The sequence below is a fragment of the Buteo buteo genome, chromosome 27 (assembly GCF_964188355.1).
Source record: "Buteo buteo chromosome 27, bButBut1.hap1.1, whole genome shotgun sequence".
Classification (NCBI taxonomy): Eukaryota; Metazoa; Chordata; class Aves; order Accipitriformes; family Accipitridae; genus Buteo; species Buteo buteo.
In genome coordinates this window covers 1,281,143-1,295,130 of record NC_134197.1, presented here as the reverse complement: position 1 = coordinate 1,295,130, position 13,988 = coordinate 1,281,143, and the positions used below count along the sequence as shown (strand labels likewise).

General features: G+C 56.4%; 1 protein-coding gene across 1 annotated transcript; it reads left to right on the top strand.

Moving 5' to 3' along the window:
- The first annotated feature begins 6,091 nt into the window (after positions 1-6,091).
- AQP8 (aquaporin 8) lies at positions 6,092-11,724 on the top strand. The gene is made up of 5 exons (XM_075058635.1): positions 6,092-6,345; positions 8,603-8,729; positions 9,611-9,825; positions 11,174-11,308; positions 11,682-11,724. The coding sequence occupies exons 1-5, from the start codon at positions 6,092-6,094 to the stop codon at positions 11,722-11,724; spliced, it is 774 nt and encodes a 257-aa protein (XP_074914736.1).
- Positions 11,725-13,988: the final 2,264 nt, after the last annotated feature.

Sequence of the window (13,988 nt, the reverse complement as noted above, 5' to 3'; positions counted from 1 at the left end):
CCAGCCCTGAATTTAGCTCTGGTCTCCGTGTCATAGCCACACCTGTGTCATTCTGTTGAAGATCACTTAAAAGTACTTGAACTAGTTTCCTCTCCCCTACTGAATATGGTTTCTATGTCTGTAAATGGAGTAACAGCAGGAGATTTGATGTCATCAATAGGAAGAGTTGTCCTGCGAGTCTGCTATGGCGAGAAGCCTGTGATGATGTTCTTTGCTATGTTGCTAATGGGTTGTGGAGCACCTGAAAATTTGCATCTCCCCCCGTCCTCCTGCTCTGTTTCAACTGCAGGGTGGGTAGTCGGGCTGTCCCTCCCGTGTGCCGTGTGTTTGGAGAGCGTGGGTGACACGGGACCTCCAGTGAGGATGACAGCCCGGCTGGCTGTGGTCCTGCGTGGGGCTTTGACAGGAGACTGCCCTGGCAGCTCCGGGGTGCGTGGGGGGGATGAAGGTGCCGCTGAAGGAGCTCTACCAGGGAACGTGGGTAGCGAGAAAGGGCAGACAGAGGAATTGTGTCTGGTCATGCTTGCTGTTCTTGAAGCAAGATGATGCTGTTAATCCTCTTTGCTTGTTCCAGTGTCTGTGGTTGTGAAGCATTTGCACAATGAGGATGCTGAGTCCAGTTGTCATGGCAAACAGAGGGAGTTGGAGCACGTGGTCCTTGCCTCCCTTTGAGACAACTGTCACAAATTGTTCCTGACAGGTACAAGAAAATCCTAGTATCTGCTCCATGCTGAGTCCTGGATGTTGATCCTCGCTTTGCCCAAGCTTCAGCCACAGTTTAGGTGGTTACGCTTTACTGTGCCTGTCTTCCAGCCACGTGACCCATGCCTGAGCATTGTCTAGTCACTCTTAAAAGATGGATAAAAGAAGTCCCCCTCTACAAAATGTAATTATTTAGTTCCTTACAGGGATTATCCAGCTCTAGGGACTGAATGAAACATGGTTGTTAGCTTAGCTCATAGCATTTCAAGCTTCTCTGCAGAGTTACCAGTTCCTCATTTTGTGCTTACAAGATTTTTCAGGTCTCTGTGCTGCTGGGGCACAGGGAAATGTGATTATCAAGGACAGAAATGTTCTGTTGTAGTCGGCCTTAAGGATAGTCACGGGGAGTCGAGTGTTAGGTAGTTGCAGGGAAGATGTGCATGTGTGTATGCTGCATGGGACTAGGAGCACCCAACCCTTCTTTGAGAGCTTGGTGGATTTTAATGTTAAATACCAGAATTAAGGTCTAAGTATGGCTTCATTCTACTGGTTATTTTCCTTTCTCAAAAACCATTCTACTCTGGGTATGCAGAACTGACCCAAATCTGTCCCTGTTTTCCAACAGGCAGCAGTAAGTCTGCATTAAGAACCCTTGGAAATTTCCATCTGCACTCGAGCATTACGGTAGCAATTTGAAGTAAAACTGTTATGCAATATAGGATGTATAAATGGGCAGAGGTCAGCTAACCTGTGTTACTGCTACGAGCTGCAAATAATTCTGCAAGTTCTCATTCAGTAACTGTTGTGTAATCATTAAGACTATCAGTCTCCAAGATAAATACCGCAAAGATAAGGCAGTGTCAAATCAGTTGTCTTTGCCTTCTTTATTGCTTTTTAAAAGAGCTGACCATGGATGCTGGCTATGCTGGGGTCTTTCCTTGCAGCAACACCACTGTGCAGCACCAAAGTACTTAGCTGATAGCTTTTTTTTATAGATATGCAGTCAGAAGTCTGTCCTATGAAATGTACTGGCACTGATGCAACAGAGGCTCCACATAGGCTCAAGTCCTGCACTTAAACATTGTTAAATGTTAATGGCACTTGAGCATGTCCATAAGTGTCTGCTTCAGTGCTTTTTTGAGTTTGGGTGGTTTGACTTTAGGTGCGATGGTTCATAGAGAAAAGGAAAAGAAAGGTTGCAGATCTGCACGATGAAGCTGGGAGGAACAGAATGAAACGTTGGGGGGGTGCTGAATAAAATAGGAGTATTCTGACTTTTCTGTCCAGGTGGATGGACATGGGAAGTATTCTCTACGGTTCCTAAAAAGGATTTTTCGAAGCTGTTGCTTGTTTTGTACCACCATTTCCTGTCCTAATTGACACAGTTGCTGTTGTCACTTATTTAACAAATTGGTGCAAGCACAAACAAGGACAAAAATAAGTGTCTGCTAATATGAACAGATTTATCTGTTCTCATCCCCACGCCTTTTCCCATGAGCGTAGTTTCTATCAAGCTTACTGAGTAAACCTTAGTGCCAAGTACTTAATCTTATCCATGAGGGGCAAAGGGTGCTAAGAGCAGGGTTGTTTTCTTTGCACATTAGCGGCGTCTCTAAACAAAACGCAGGTGCTGGAGCGGCCTCTTCTCAGAATGGCATAGGAGTAATGTTGGATTGAGATGTAGCTTAAATTGGGTCTGTAGCAATCACTTAGTATGTATTATGGAAAATGTATTATGCTCAAGAGTTCTAAGTGCAGGAAAGTCACAGTTCAGGGTAAACACAAGAGAAATCCAACACCACCTCTGCCAATTCTATAAATAGAGATCGTGTATATTGCTGCTGTAAACCTTTGACTGTGTGGGAGAGTCCAGGCAGCCCCGAGCGTGCTGAGACGATGCTGTTCCCTTCGAGCCTCGGTGGACCTCTCAGTCCAGAGTTCCTTGCTTTGCCCTTGCTCATCTTGCCAGTAGTGCAACTTCTGACCACGCTGAACAACCCTACGTCCCTTTGTCTTGTACAATCTTCTGGCACTTCTCAGCATGGCACAGCTGAAAACTTTAGATAATTCCTATGTGGCTAGTTTGTATTTTGCCTGCCTGCCCTCCCACGCTGCCAGGTCTGGTTCAGCCCCTTTGCTGTGCGTGCTGTGATGATTTGGTGATGAGCCAACTGATTGCTCAGCCTCATTTGTCCATCAGGAAGTTCAGATAGGATTTAGGGGCTCGAAAGTGCTTTAAGCACCACAGCTGACAGGTGCTGAAAATATCGTTATTTTATTGTTTTGGTTTTGTCCCTGTTTTTGAGGTTAACTTGAATTACATGTGGGGAGCGTTATTTTCCTTTGTAACTGTCCTTACACCGAGGCAGTGGTTAGAGAACAGCAGTGTTCCCTGGGCTCCAGAAAGAGAGGCAAGAAACTGCCAACTGAACTGTTCGGTTAGCGGCACGCCAGCCGTGGCCCTGCAAAAAAATGCTTCCTTTTCCCTAGTCTTTGAAAACAAATCAGTCAGTGTTTTGCACAGTGCTGAAATTTCCCCAGCCAGTTTCCCCCAGTGATTTTTTTCAGTCAGTCCCACATGGCAGACACGGGATGCCCGGGCAGTGCTGGCTGGCACTTGGTGCGCAGCCGCTTGGCTGGAGCTCCTACCAATGGGGGAAAAAATTTCCCTCAAGATCGCACTTCTGTTCTGTTGTTTCAGTCCTGTGCTTAGTAATAATTAATTCCTTTGTTGCGTGAATGCAGAGCATTTCCTCTAGAAGGCTCAGGCAAACATCCCTGCTCCCCAAACAATAATGGTAAATGTTTAAAAGCCAAGGACGCGGAGTTAATCTTCACTTTTGGGCTGTGACCTTCCAGTGCTCCAAAGCCATCGCTCCACTGGGAGACATCTGCAGCAGCCTGCATGGCCGCGGTCCAGGCGTGATGGCATCGCCATCGGCAGCGTTCCTGCACCGTGTACGCGGCGGCAGCAGCGTTGCAAAATTTCACTGCCTCTGCCCTGGCCAAAGAGGGGCAGAGCCGTGGGCTGGCTCCAGGGGCTTTGCCCATGCTGCCCGGTGCTCTTGCCCGGTGCTGCTGGCGATCGGGGGCAGCTCAGCCGCCTCTTGGCGCTCTGATGTGATGCCAGCATCACTTGTACAGTGCTGTGAGAGCTGCTGGGAAGAAGCACCAGATGAAATCTGGATATGTGTTACATTAATCTCATAATAAATACCCTGAAACCTGGGTTCCTTTTGCCCCAGTTGAAATCCCTCCCAATGAAACCCTCATCTGGTTGTGCCGTGAGATGTGGTGATGGCTGGATTTGATGGACCTGTTGGAAACTGGCTCCAGGTGACTGTGCTCTGCGAGCTGATGAGGTGGAATTGGGTATTTTCCTGTTCCACAGGTCCGTGCAGGGGGTTCAAAGAGGAGCCCCAGAGACCAGCCAACCCCAGCTCTCACTCTCCATATTTTAGTGATTTCTCTAACTTGATGCCAAGACCTTTTGTCTGTAGGAAACATGCTCCCGGGAGGGGAAAGGAGTTGACAGAGGCTCATTTTGAGGTGCCTGAACTGGGATTCCCTTGGAATTCTGGCCTGACCGTTGTCTGTCGTGTGGCCAGCAACAGCCTTCCCTGGGACAGGCAAGTGGAAATTTCCTTCCCATTCCCAGTGTCTTGTGAAAACATCATAAAACATCCCTGGCATTCTTTACACTTGCTTACGAGAGGGGAAAAAAAAAATACCTATAAACCCCAATCCTTAATTACCCATTACAAACATGAAACATTGCGGGCGATTGCTCAAGGAGGTGAAACGCCGCAGCGCTCATCTCCTGCGGGGCGGGTTGCAGCCCCGCGCAGGCGGCAGGCGCGTTCCTGCTGCTCGACGCAAGCCGCGATGCAGAGACCCGCGCGCTCGTGTCGCCGGGGCGGTTTCTGCCGTGTCCATCGCTGCACGGGCAGTGGTGGTGGCCAGTGTCCCCGGCCAGGCTGCAACCTCCCGGCCGTGCCCCCCGCTCGCCTGCCGGCTGCAGCTCCTCGGCTTCTGCCGGGGCTCGGGTCTGGCTTTCTGGGCAGTGGGTGATCCCTTATGGGGTGCGGTGGGTGTTTGGGGAGGTTTTGTTTTAAACGGTTGATCAACGTCAACTTTCAAAGCTGCCAGTGGATCCCTTGGCACCCTCGCCAGCGATCTTTTGTTTGAGGGCAGTGCAAGGGGGATACAGACCCCCCACTTTTGGAGGTCTGGGCAGGACGTGGCTGAGGTATAGGGGAACCGGCTTTGACTGTGGTTCAGGCAGGCTCCTTTGGTAACTTGAGGGAAATCAGTCACTTTACCTGCTCTCTAGGGTCTGTAGGAAGAGGTCTGGTGATAGGTCTCTCCATGCCGATGCTGTCATTAAGGTTTTAAAGCCCCTTAAGCGTTACCCACGTAACACAAGTTAAATCCCATGTGTTTGCCATGCCCAAGGGTACCAACATCTGGCAGTTTTTGAAGGAGGCGTCTGCCCTCCACACCTAACCCCGGACACTGCTCCGAGTCCTGGGCTGGCTCCGAGGGCTTCAGTTTTCCTCCCCCCATGTCAGCACGGTGCCTCTGGACACCCTTTCCCGGGGCACAGCCTTCCCCCTTGCACCTCGTGTGTCTGTTTCTGCACACATTTCGGGGCTCTCGGTCGCACCATGCCAGGAAGGGCTCTCATCTCTTGTGTTATGCCTGGGCTTAGACTTAATTACAGAGAACTGAGCTCTTGGCCAGGAGTGATTTTTCACAAGGAGTGGTTTTTTCCCTCCCCAGAGCTGTGTAAGCTATTTCCCAGGGCACTGCTGGATCCGTGCATGCCCCGGCACACGCGATGTTGTGGTCCTTCTGGCACGTGCTGCCTCTTGGCAGCACAAGCAGGTAAAAGCTGCCCAGTGAAGCAGGCCAGCTGGGCTTCACACAGGTGCCGGCACTCCGGGTATCTACACGAAAGGAATCAGATTCTGAGTCTTGGCAGAAATCATTAAAATAATGACTACAACAACAACAACAAAAAATGCCTACAGAGAAAAAAAGAACCCAAAGCCTTGAACCAAGGAACGGCAGTGATAAAGAGCTTTTATATTCCTGGGGGCTGGCCTATCAGCTTTTATTGCCCCCTTCTTTTTTTTTTTTAAGCAATGCAAATCCAATCCATTTCTTAGAGCCTCCCATCCACTACCTCTTCATACAGGTCAAGGGGAGCCTGCCAGCCTTTCAGCGGGACAAGCGGGGTGCTCCTCGAGGGTCCTCGTCCCTGCACCAAGACCCCTCCGAGACCTGAGCCTGTATCTCCAGTTTCCCCAGCCCTCCGCTCTGCAGCATCCCCTCGATCGTGCCCGGCTCCCACCAGGGCTCTGCCTGCTTCGTTCCAGCCCCGCTCATGGCCGCTGCCGAGCGCGGTCACCGCCCAGTGAAGGAGGCGATGGACATCGACATCCAGACCAAGCCCTCGCGACCTCAATGGTACGAGCGCTACGTCCAGCCCTGCGTGGCCGAGCTGCTGGGCAGCGGGCTCTTCATCTTCATCGGCTGCCTCTCCGTGATCGAGGATGCAGAGGGCACGGGGAGGCTGCAGCCCGCCCTGGCACACGGGCTGGCCCTGGGGCTCACCATTGCCATCCTGGGAGACATCAGGTAAGGGGGGCCGGCACCCGGGGCTGCACGTGTGTCCCCCCACCACCCCCTCTGCACCCCCTCACTGCAGTCCCTGCCGCAGCACCCGCACCGTTTCCACGCGTGGATGGGAGGAGATGCTCGCGTCTCCCCACACGCTGCCTTTGGGATCTTTCCTGCCCAAATATCGGTGACTGCAGCAACGCTGCACTGCCGTCGAGCCTCTTGGTTAACGCCATGGCTGCTTAGGTGGTGGTTGTCCATAATGCCTTGGGCTTGGGGGAGTTCGCTTGGCTTTTGATTGCAATGCTTTATTTTTAGCTCCTTTTGATAAAAACAGTCAAAGCTGAAACAGAGGCATTCCTTTGGGAAGCTGAGACGTTTCCTTTTAAAAGGATGTCAGAACGAAACATTTTGACCCGAGTATGCTACTCCCCTGCGTATTTTCAGGTGAAAAATTTGGATTGCATTTACAAATGGTTTCAATTCCTCAAAAGCAACATTTAGACAAACCTGCTCGTTGAAAAAGGTGTTGTTTGACGCCAAGATACAGATTTACACTGAAGGAAGAAGCTGAAACACTCCCTGTGGAGTCTTGTTCCCTTCCCTTCGGTCGGCTCCGCGCAGCCCACGGATGGGGTGGCTCCGGGCTGTCCCCCCCACACACCGGGCTGGGACACAGACCTCCCCAACCGGGGAGGGTGGCTCAGCTGGGCTCACGTGCGAGCCCTGGAGTCCAGAGCAAACCAACTGGTAATTTATCAGCGCCTGATTAGGAGGGATAACGCCCCAGGGTGAGGTTTGTGCAGTCAGGACTCGGTGATCAGGGGTGCGTGTGCCGGCGGAGCCGAGCCGGACGCCCTCGGCACAGCGAAGCCACGGGCGAGGGGAGCAGCGTGGGGGGGCTTTGTGATGAGGGGCTGCAGAGGCGTCTTGGGGGTCCCCCGTTAGCTCTGAAGCAAGGAGGAGCTGGCTCAGGGTCCTGCGTAGGGAGATGTTTTAGCCTAAAAGTCAGGTTTTAGACATTTGTGTCCAGAGAGGCTGGAGAGGAGCCTGGCTCGGGATGAGTGCTCGCCATCCATGCCACGGGTGGGTGGGTGCTCCGGCCAGGGTTTATTTGCAGACAGGCCCTCCTTTAGCCCCCCCCAGCTCCCACCCGTTCTGAGGGTATTTGCAGCCAGAGCCCTGTCTGGCCGAGATGTTTGCTAGCCTAAACAACACAACTTCTTGCTCTCGTATGATGGGTCTTTAATTACAGCTGAAGAATAAGATGTGATTATAGTTCCTAGACACTCTGACTCATCGGCTTCACCAGCAATTATTAGGGCTGATTGGTTATGAAACCTGTTCATTAACACATGTCTCATGGTAATCTGCTTTAATTAGAAGGTATCTGAGTTTGTCTTGCATGTGGTCTTCAAGACAAATGATTTAGGTCTCGTAAGGAGGCGAGCGCCGGCTCCTGCCAGCCCTTGCCAGGGCCGTGGTGGGCAGCGGGCAGGGATGCAGGGAGACCTGTGTGCCTCTGCGTTCACTTCGAGCAGAGGCAGATAAACCCTGAAAATCCCAGCAGAGTCCAGCAGCACAGGTATGGCTGGGAGGTGGCCTCAGCCCTGTCCGATAGTGCTTATCCCCTTCCCTGCTGTCCCGGGGACTTGTGTCTTGCCAAGCTGGGTACCAGCTCCATCAGTGCCCCCCCCCGCCCCGCTTCCCCTGAGCAGCAGGGGTGGTTGTCACAAGGATGTAACGGGGAATGACTTTCTTCCCTCCGTCTTTGCCCCCAGAGGAGCTGCTCCAGACAGCGCTGGTGGCCGGGCTGTGCTGCTGCCACAGGCAAAGCTCTCGCTGGGGGTGGGGGCAGCGGTGTGACCCCCCTCTGCACCAGGGACTCGGGCAGGGCTTTGGTGCATTCTGCAGCCTGCAGCACCCTGCAATGCCAGGAGAGACCCCTTCTCCTCGCACCTCCTGGAATCCCCTGGGGGTATCCGGAGACCCAGTCCCAAACCCTGTCCCTCAAACTGCACCGGGGCAGCTCCTGCCCCTGCCAGCCCCGTGGGAGGGGTTGGGTATCCAGCGTGAAGATGCTGCTGCTTCGGAGTAGTAACTGCAGAGAAAGGACATGGCTGGATTTTGCTCTTCCGCAGTGCATAACACCTCCCGGGAAGGACTGAAAAAGCATTTGTGGCTCCAGTCCATGGCGAGTGCAGGGCTCGAGCCCCCAGGAGGGCACCCCACCCTGGGGGTGAACCCCTCGCTGATGCTCCTCTCTCCTTTGCAGCGGAGGACACTTCAACCCCGCCGTGTCCTTGGGCGTGTGGCTGGTCGGCGGGCTGAACATGACGATGCTCATTCCTTACTGGCTCTCCCAGCTCTGTGGAGGGACGATAGGAGCCAGCCTGGCAAAGGTATGGACACCTGGGGAGTCTCTTTAACCAGGGCTAATGCGGGGTGCAGGGACACCCCCTGCTCTGCCGGAGCCGGCCTGGCCATCCCCAACCTGCTGCCCAGCCCTGGGGTCTCCCGCAGCAGCGTGTGGATGGAGAGGGCGAGGGGGACGCGGTGCATCCGTTCTGCATGTCATTAAGAGCCCTGGTTTCTCACAAGGGGATACGGCTCAGAGGCTCGCGTGGCCGTGGGGCTTGTCTGGTTCTTGGGGCCAGGGCGCCCGGTTCCTCTTCCCAGGTCTGTGACGATCTGACTGCAGAACTCGGGCAACTCGCCCCCCGCTGCTGGCTTGGGTCTGGCAGTGCCGCGCAGATGTGGGGGTGCTGCCTCTGCACGGCGCTCTGGGGCCCGGCTAATTAATCCTGGATGGCAGCTGTTCTCCAGAGGTTTGCTACGGTGCACTGATTAGGCACAGAACGGTGCACGGTACCTCTGCGGCTCCAGCCATTCTCACGCACGGTGTCTGCCTGCGCTTCTACTTTACGGCACTGTGCTCTAAGGTTAATTTACGTTTGGTGCTGCCCATTCCCAGCACCCGGCCAGCCCGCACCCAGCGGCACGGTGCGGTTTGGCCACCGCAAACCCCTCGGCAGCGGGGTGAGGCTCATCCCGCCGGGAGAGCGGTGTCTGGCTCATTATCTCGGGAGACGCTAAGAGCCTTCTCTAATGAGTTTATATTTGCCAGGCGCTTAGGGCTGGCTTTCAGGAGGAAAGTGATGAGATTAGCTCCTCTTTAACCTGATGCTACGCCCGCCCACGCTGTCCTGACAGTGAGCACATATGCCCGTTAAAGCCCACAATATGGAGCGTGGACGGCACAAACCGGGCTCCCCCCGTGCAGGCCGTGGCGGCGAGCGAGCGGTACGTGAATGCCAGCGGAGGAGCCTTCAGCAGCATCGCAGCTGATGAGCAGATCCCCTCCGTCCTCGTGGGCGAGATCGTCATGACCACCTTCCTGGTCCTCGCGGTCTGCATGGGCGCCGTCAACGGGAAGACCAAGACCCCGCTGGCACCTTTCTGCATCGGCTTGACGGTCACGGTCGACATCCTGGCGGGGTGAGCTCGCCGAGTCCTCTCCCCGTGCACGTTCCCACCGGCCGGCCGGTGCCATCCGCTCCACTGGGCAGGGTGCCTCGAGCGGGGGGTCAGGATGGGACCGTGGGCTGCAGGGATGGAGCTGGTGGTCAGAGCTCCCTGCGGTGCTGGCTGAGCAGAGCCCATGGGGCAGCTCCAAGCACCCAGCATCAGGGCTCTCCTGCTCCCTCCCCGGCCGGCGCTGCTGCTGCTGCATCCTGCACCGGGGAGGAGAGAGTGCCGGTGCCTGGGATGGGATGGGATGGGATGGAGTGGGATGGGATGGGATGGGATGGGATGGAGTGGGATGGGATGTGCCCCCTTGCAGCGCAGTACAGCACAGGACCTGCTGGCCAGGGAAACTGAGGAAAGCCGAGCACACCAGGCAGGCAAATGAGCCCACTGGCCCCCTGATATTTTTGGGGAGAGCTGAGCGAGCCAGCTGGGTGCAGGAGAGGCCGTCGGCTCGAGCCCGGAGTGTGGCACTTGAGCCAGAGCAGCTTTTACAAGTACCTGTTATGGGCTGATAAAACCGAAGGGCCGCACGGGCGGTGTTTGTCGTAGGAAGCCCTGAGCAAACAGGAGAGGGTTTTTCGGGAGCCGTTCCTCGCCGCGTGTCCTCGCGGCTGCTGGAAACGCTGCCAAGCGCGGCCTCGGCGTAGGCAGGCGTTCCGGGCGAGCAGCCTGGGTCTTGTGCCACGGCGATCAGATAACGAGTGCGCACAATTATGAATGTTAATGGGTTGTTTAGTTAAGGCAGTGCCCCCTCTAGCGGGATTCAGAGCTCTTATTTAAACGCTGCACAAACCTCGTGTGCAAATATTTATCCGTTGCAGTTTTCTTTAATCTCTAAACGCTATCGTCTCTCCTGCCCCGCTCCGCTACCTACGTGTGGCACAGAGCTTCCCCTGTTTAAAAGCCCAGCTCCTGGTAAGCCCCAAAATAGACTCGGCACTCGTGCTTCCACCCTGCGCTGGATTTTTCCCGGTATCTTGCAAACGCTGGTGAGGGAAGGCAGGTGCCCACCGGTGAGCAGCCACCGTGGGCTGTCGGGTCGAGCTGGTCCCCGCGCTGCAGCCGCTCGGGTCTGGGCATCGTTAGGCTGCAAAAGCAAACAGTCCCCGGGCACCGAGCAGCAGTGCCTGGCTGGGGGCCGGGGTGGTCCAAGCCTGCCACCCCCCCAGAACAGGGCCAGACCCCCAGCAAGGAGCCCCGGGAGGGGTACGCTGCTGCCTCCAGCCCTGTGCATCGCCCTGTCCCAGCAGCGAGGGGGACAGGTCCCGGTGTCGTGTCCCGCAGGGCTGATGCAGCCGGTTTGTTCCTCTTTCAGAGGTGGCGTGTCCGGAGCCTGCATGAATCCTGCCAGAGCCTTCGGGCCAGCTCTGGTAGCGAACTACTGGGACTATCACTGGGTTTACTGGGTAGGGCCCATGGTCGCTGCCCTCCTTGTCGGCGTGCTGGTGAGGTACGTGGTGCCCGCAGCGGTAAGGAGAGCGGAGCCGTGCAGGCTGACCCCCCCCTTTCCCACCCTGCTGCCTCCCCGGGGTCTGCCCTGCGCCCTGCCCGGGCTCTTCTCTGCTCCCTGGGTCAAGGCTGCAAGCAGCTGCTTTTCCAGAGAGATGGCCAACGGTTGGAGACTCCTTTCCCTTCTCCTTCCCAGGAGGACAGGGCGACAGCAAAGATCCAACCTGTCTCCAAATCCACGTTTGCTCCATCCATGTCTTTGTGCGGGGCAAATCCAAGCTCAGGCTGGCACTGGGCTGTTGCTGGGTTTCTGATGCACGCTTGCAATGGCAAAAAAACCTAACCCTGAGTTTCTCTCTTTTATCTCCCCAAAGGCTCCTGATTGGTGACCGGACCATCCGCCTGCTCCTGAAGTGACGCCAGATGCAGGGCTGCGTGCGTGCCGTTGCTGCTGACCTGCCGCAGGTGGCCGGTGCGGCTCAGCACAGCCGCCGTTGAAGCTCCCTGCTCCTCGCCATCCCACCTCCCCTCTGCATCTCCCAGGCAGCTTGTGCTCAGGAGATGGTTCACTTGACGCTGCAGGGACGATGGAAAGCAGCCCAGCTGAACCAGGCAGCCCTGCGCTGGCAGCAGGGCCGGGCAGCACTGCTCTCACCCCGCTCCGCCAGCCCCTGCCACGGCTGTGGGACCGACTTGCCAGGAGCATCCTCTGACCCACAGCAGCACCCGTGGGGTCCGGGCCTCCCCCAGCATCGGTCATGCACAGCATCTGTCCCACCAGGGCCGTGCCTGGGTGTCTGCGGTGCCAGGGAGCCCTGCGCCCTCCGGGGTGGGCACCACTGTCCCCTGCTCAGGTGGTCCGGTGTGTGTGGCAGTGGCTGGCAGCCCGCTGCTGGGCTGCTCCCCAGGAGCATCTCCAGCTCCCTGGGGCAGGGAGAGAAGCTGCTGGTTCCCAAACGCCCTGGGAGGAGCCTGCCGTAATCCTGCCAAGGTGGGGAGAAGCTGAGTCGAGCAGCCCTGCCTGGGGACTGTGTGATATCGCTCGCTCGTGCTGACACTAATCACTTTCTAACTTCTTCATGACAATATTAATTCCGAGGCCCGATGCAGCTCACTCCCTCTGCGTTGGCACACACCTGCGGGAGCTCCCCAGCCCCAAACGTGACAGTGGTGCTGTGAGGCTCCATGCCCTGCCCCACGCCAGCTCCTGCATTTGTCTCAATTTGAGCATCTCTGCTCTCTCTCCACCAGCTCCCTCCTCAGCATCCACCCCACGGGGAGCCTGTGCTCCAGCATGGCAGGATGTTCCTCCCCAGGAGCCCGCTTGATGGCTTGGGCCGTGGATCGGCTCCTGTCCCTCGTGCAGCTCCAGGATGATGCGGAGCAGCTCTTGCCTGTGGCCTGCCCCACAGAGCCTGACACATAGGAGGTGATGGGAGAAGGGAGCTTTGGGGGCAGTCCGAATTCTGGCCCCTCTTGGCATCAGGAGGGCCAAGGGTGATGCGCCCACCGAGAGCTCAGGGTGGGTCTGTCCCTCCCCTGCCAGAAGACGAGTGCTGGGGGCCGGGGGGCGAGGGAAGGGGGCTGCTTTGGCGGAGGGAGCTGCTGCCATAAGCAGGAGGAGTCGGCAGAAGGAAAATGATGGGGCTGTGTGGGCAGGGGGAGAGGAGCCAGCGCAGCAGCTTTACGTCAGCCGGGTATCCGTCCCCTACGGCAGCTCTGCCCTGACTCATCGTGCGGACTCCCCAGCTTCCACTGGGGTGGGAGGGGGGGATTCATAGGGACCCCGTCCTCACCGCTCGAAGGGTTTCTTGGGTGGTAAACTGGCACATGAGCATCATTGCGAGTACTCCCAGCCCCAGGAGGGAACCCCTCAAGTTACCTGGGTTTAGTCACTCCCAATTCTGCAAACTTTTAACTCGGGCAATGTCTGTTGCTTTCCCAGCCCCTACAAGAGCGGCTCTGAGGTGCCCCTGGGGAAGGGGCTGTGCTGGGGGGGCCTGTGCCCCCCTCATGGGGCTGCCCAGCCCAGCACCTGGGGCACCAGTCCAGAAACAGGGCTGGAGAACAGGGGGAGACAGGAGTGGGAGAGGGCCAGGCTGCTGCAAGCGGGAGCAATAGCATCTTCGCAGGGCCAGGACCTTGTGCTGGGCTCCGGCTGTTCCCCGTCTCCTGCTGCCAGTGGGTCTGGAGGAAACCCCCAGGGTAAAGCAGATGCTTCCTACCTCTTTTCACAGGCTGCTCCACGCAGAGGCAGAAAAGCCGTTGCTGTGGCAGGGAGGACGTTCCCAGCTTTCTGATGTCCCCGTGGGGCTGGCAGAGCCCCGCACAATGTCACCTCTCTATTTTCAGCTTGCTTTCTACTTTCCCAGCCCAGGAGGTGACCCACGCATGCACGCATGCACGCACGCACATACAACGATGCATTCTTTTTTAGAAAAGGACAAGGTTGTAGAGATGCTGAAGTGAGGAAATGCTGGAATTAAAGCATCCCTGACTCGGGGCGTGTGTATTTGCCTGCATCCCTTCCCGCAGGCGGCTCTCCCGGGGCTGGGCAGGGGGACGTGGTACCCCGCGGTGGGCAGCACGGGCCCAGGTGAGCCGGGGCACAGGCAGCTGCTCATTCAGGAAGGAAAATGATGCAACCCACAGAAGGAGACAAATAGCATGAAGATGTCACT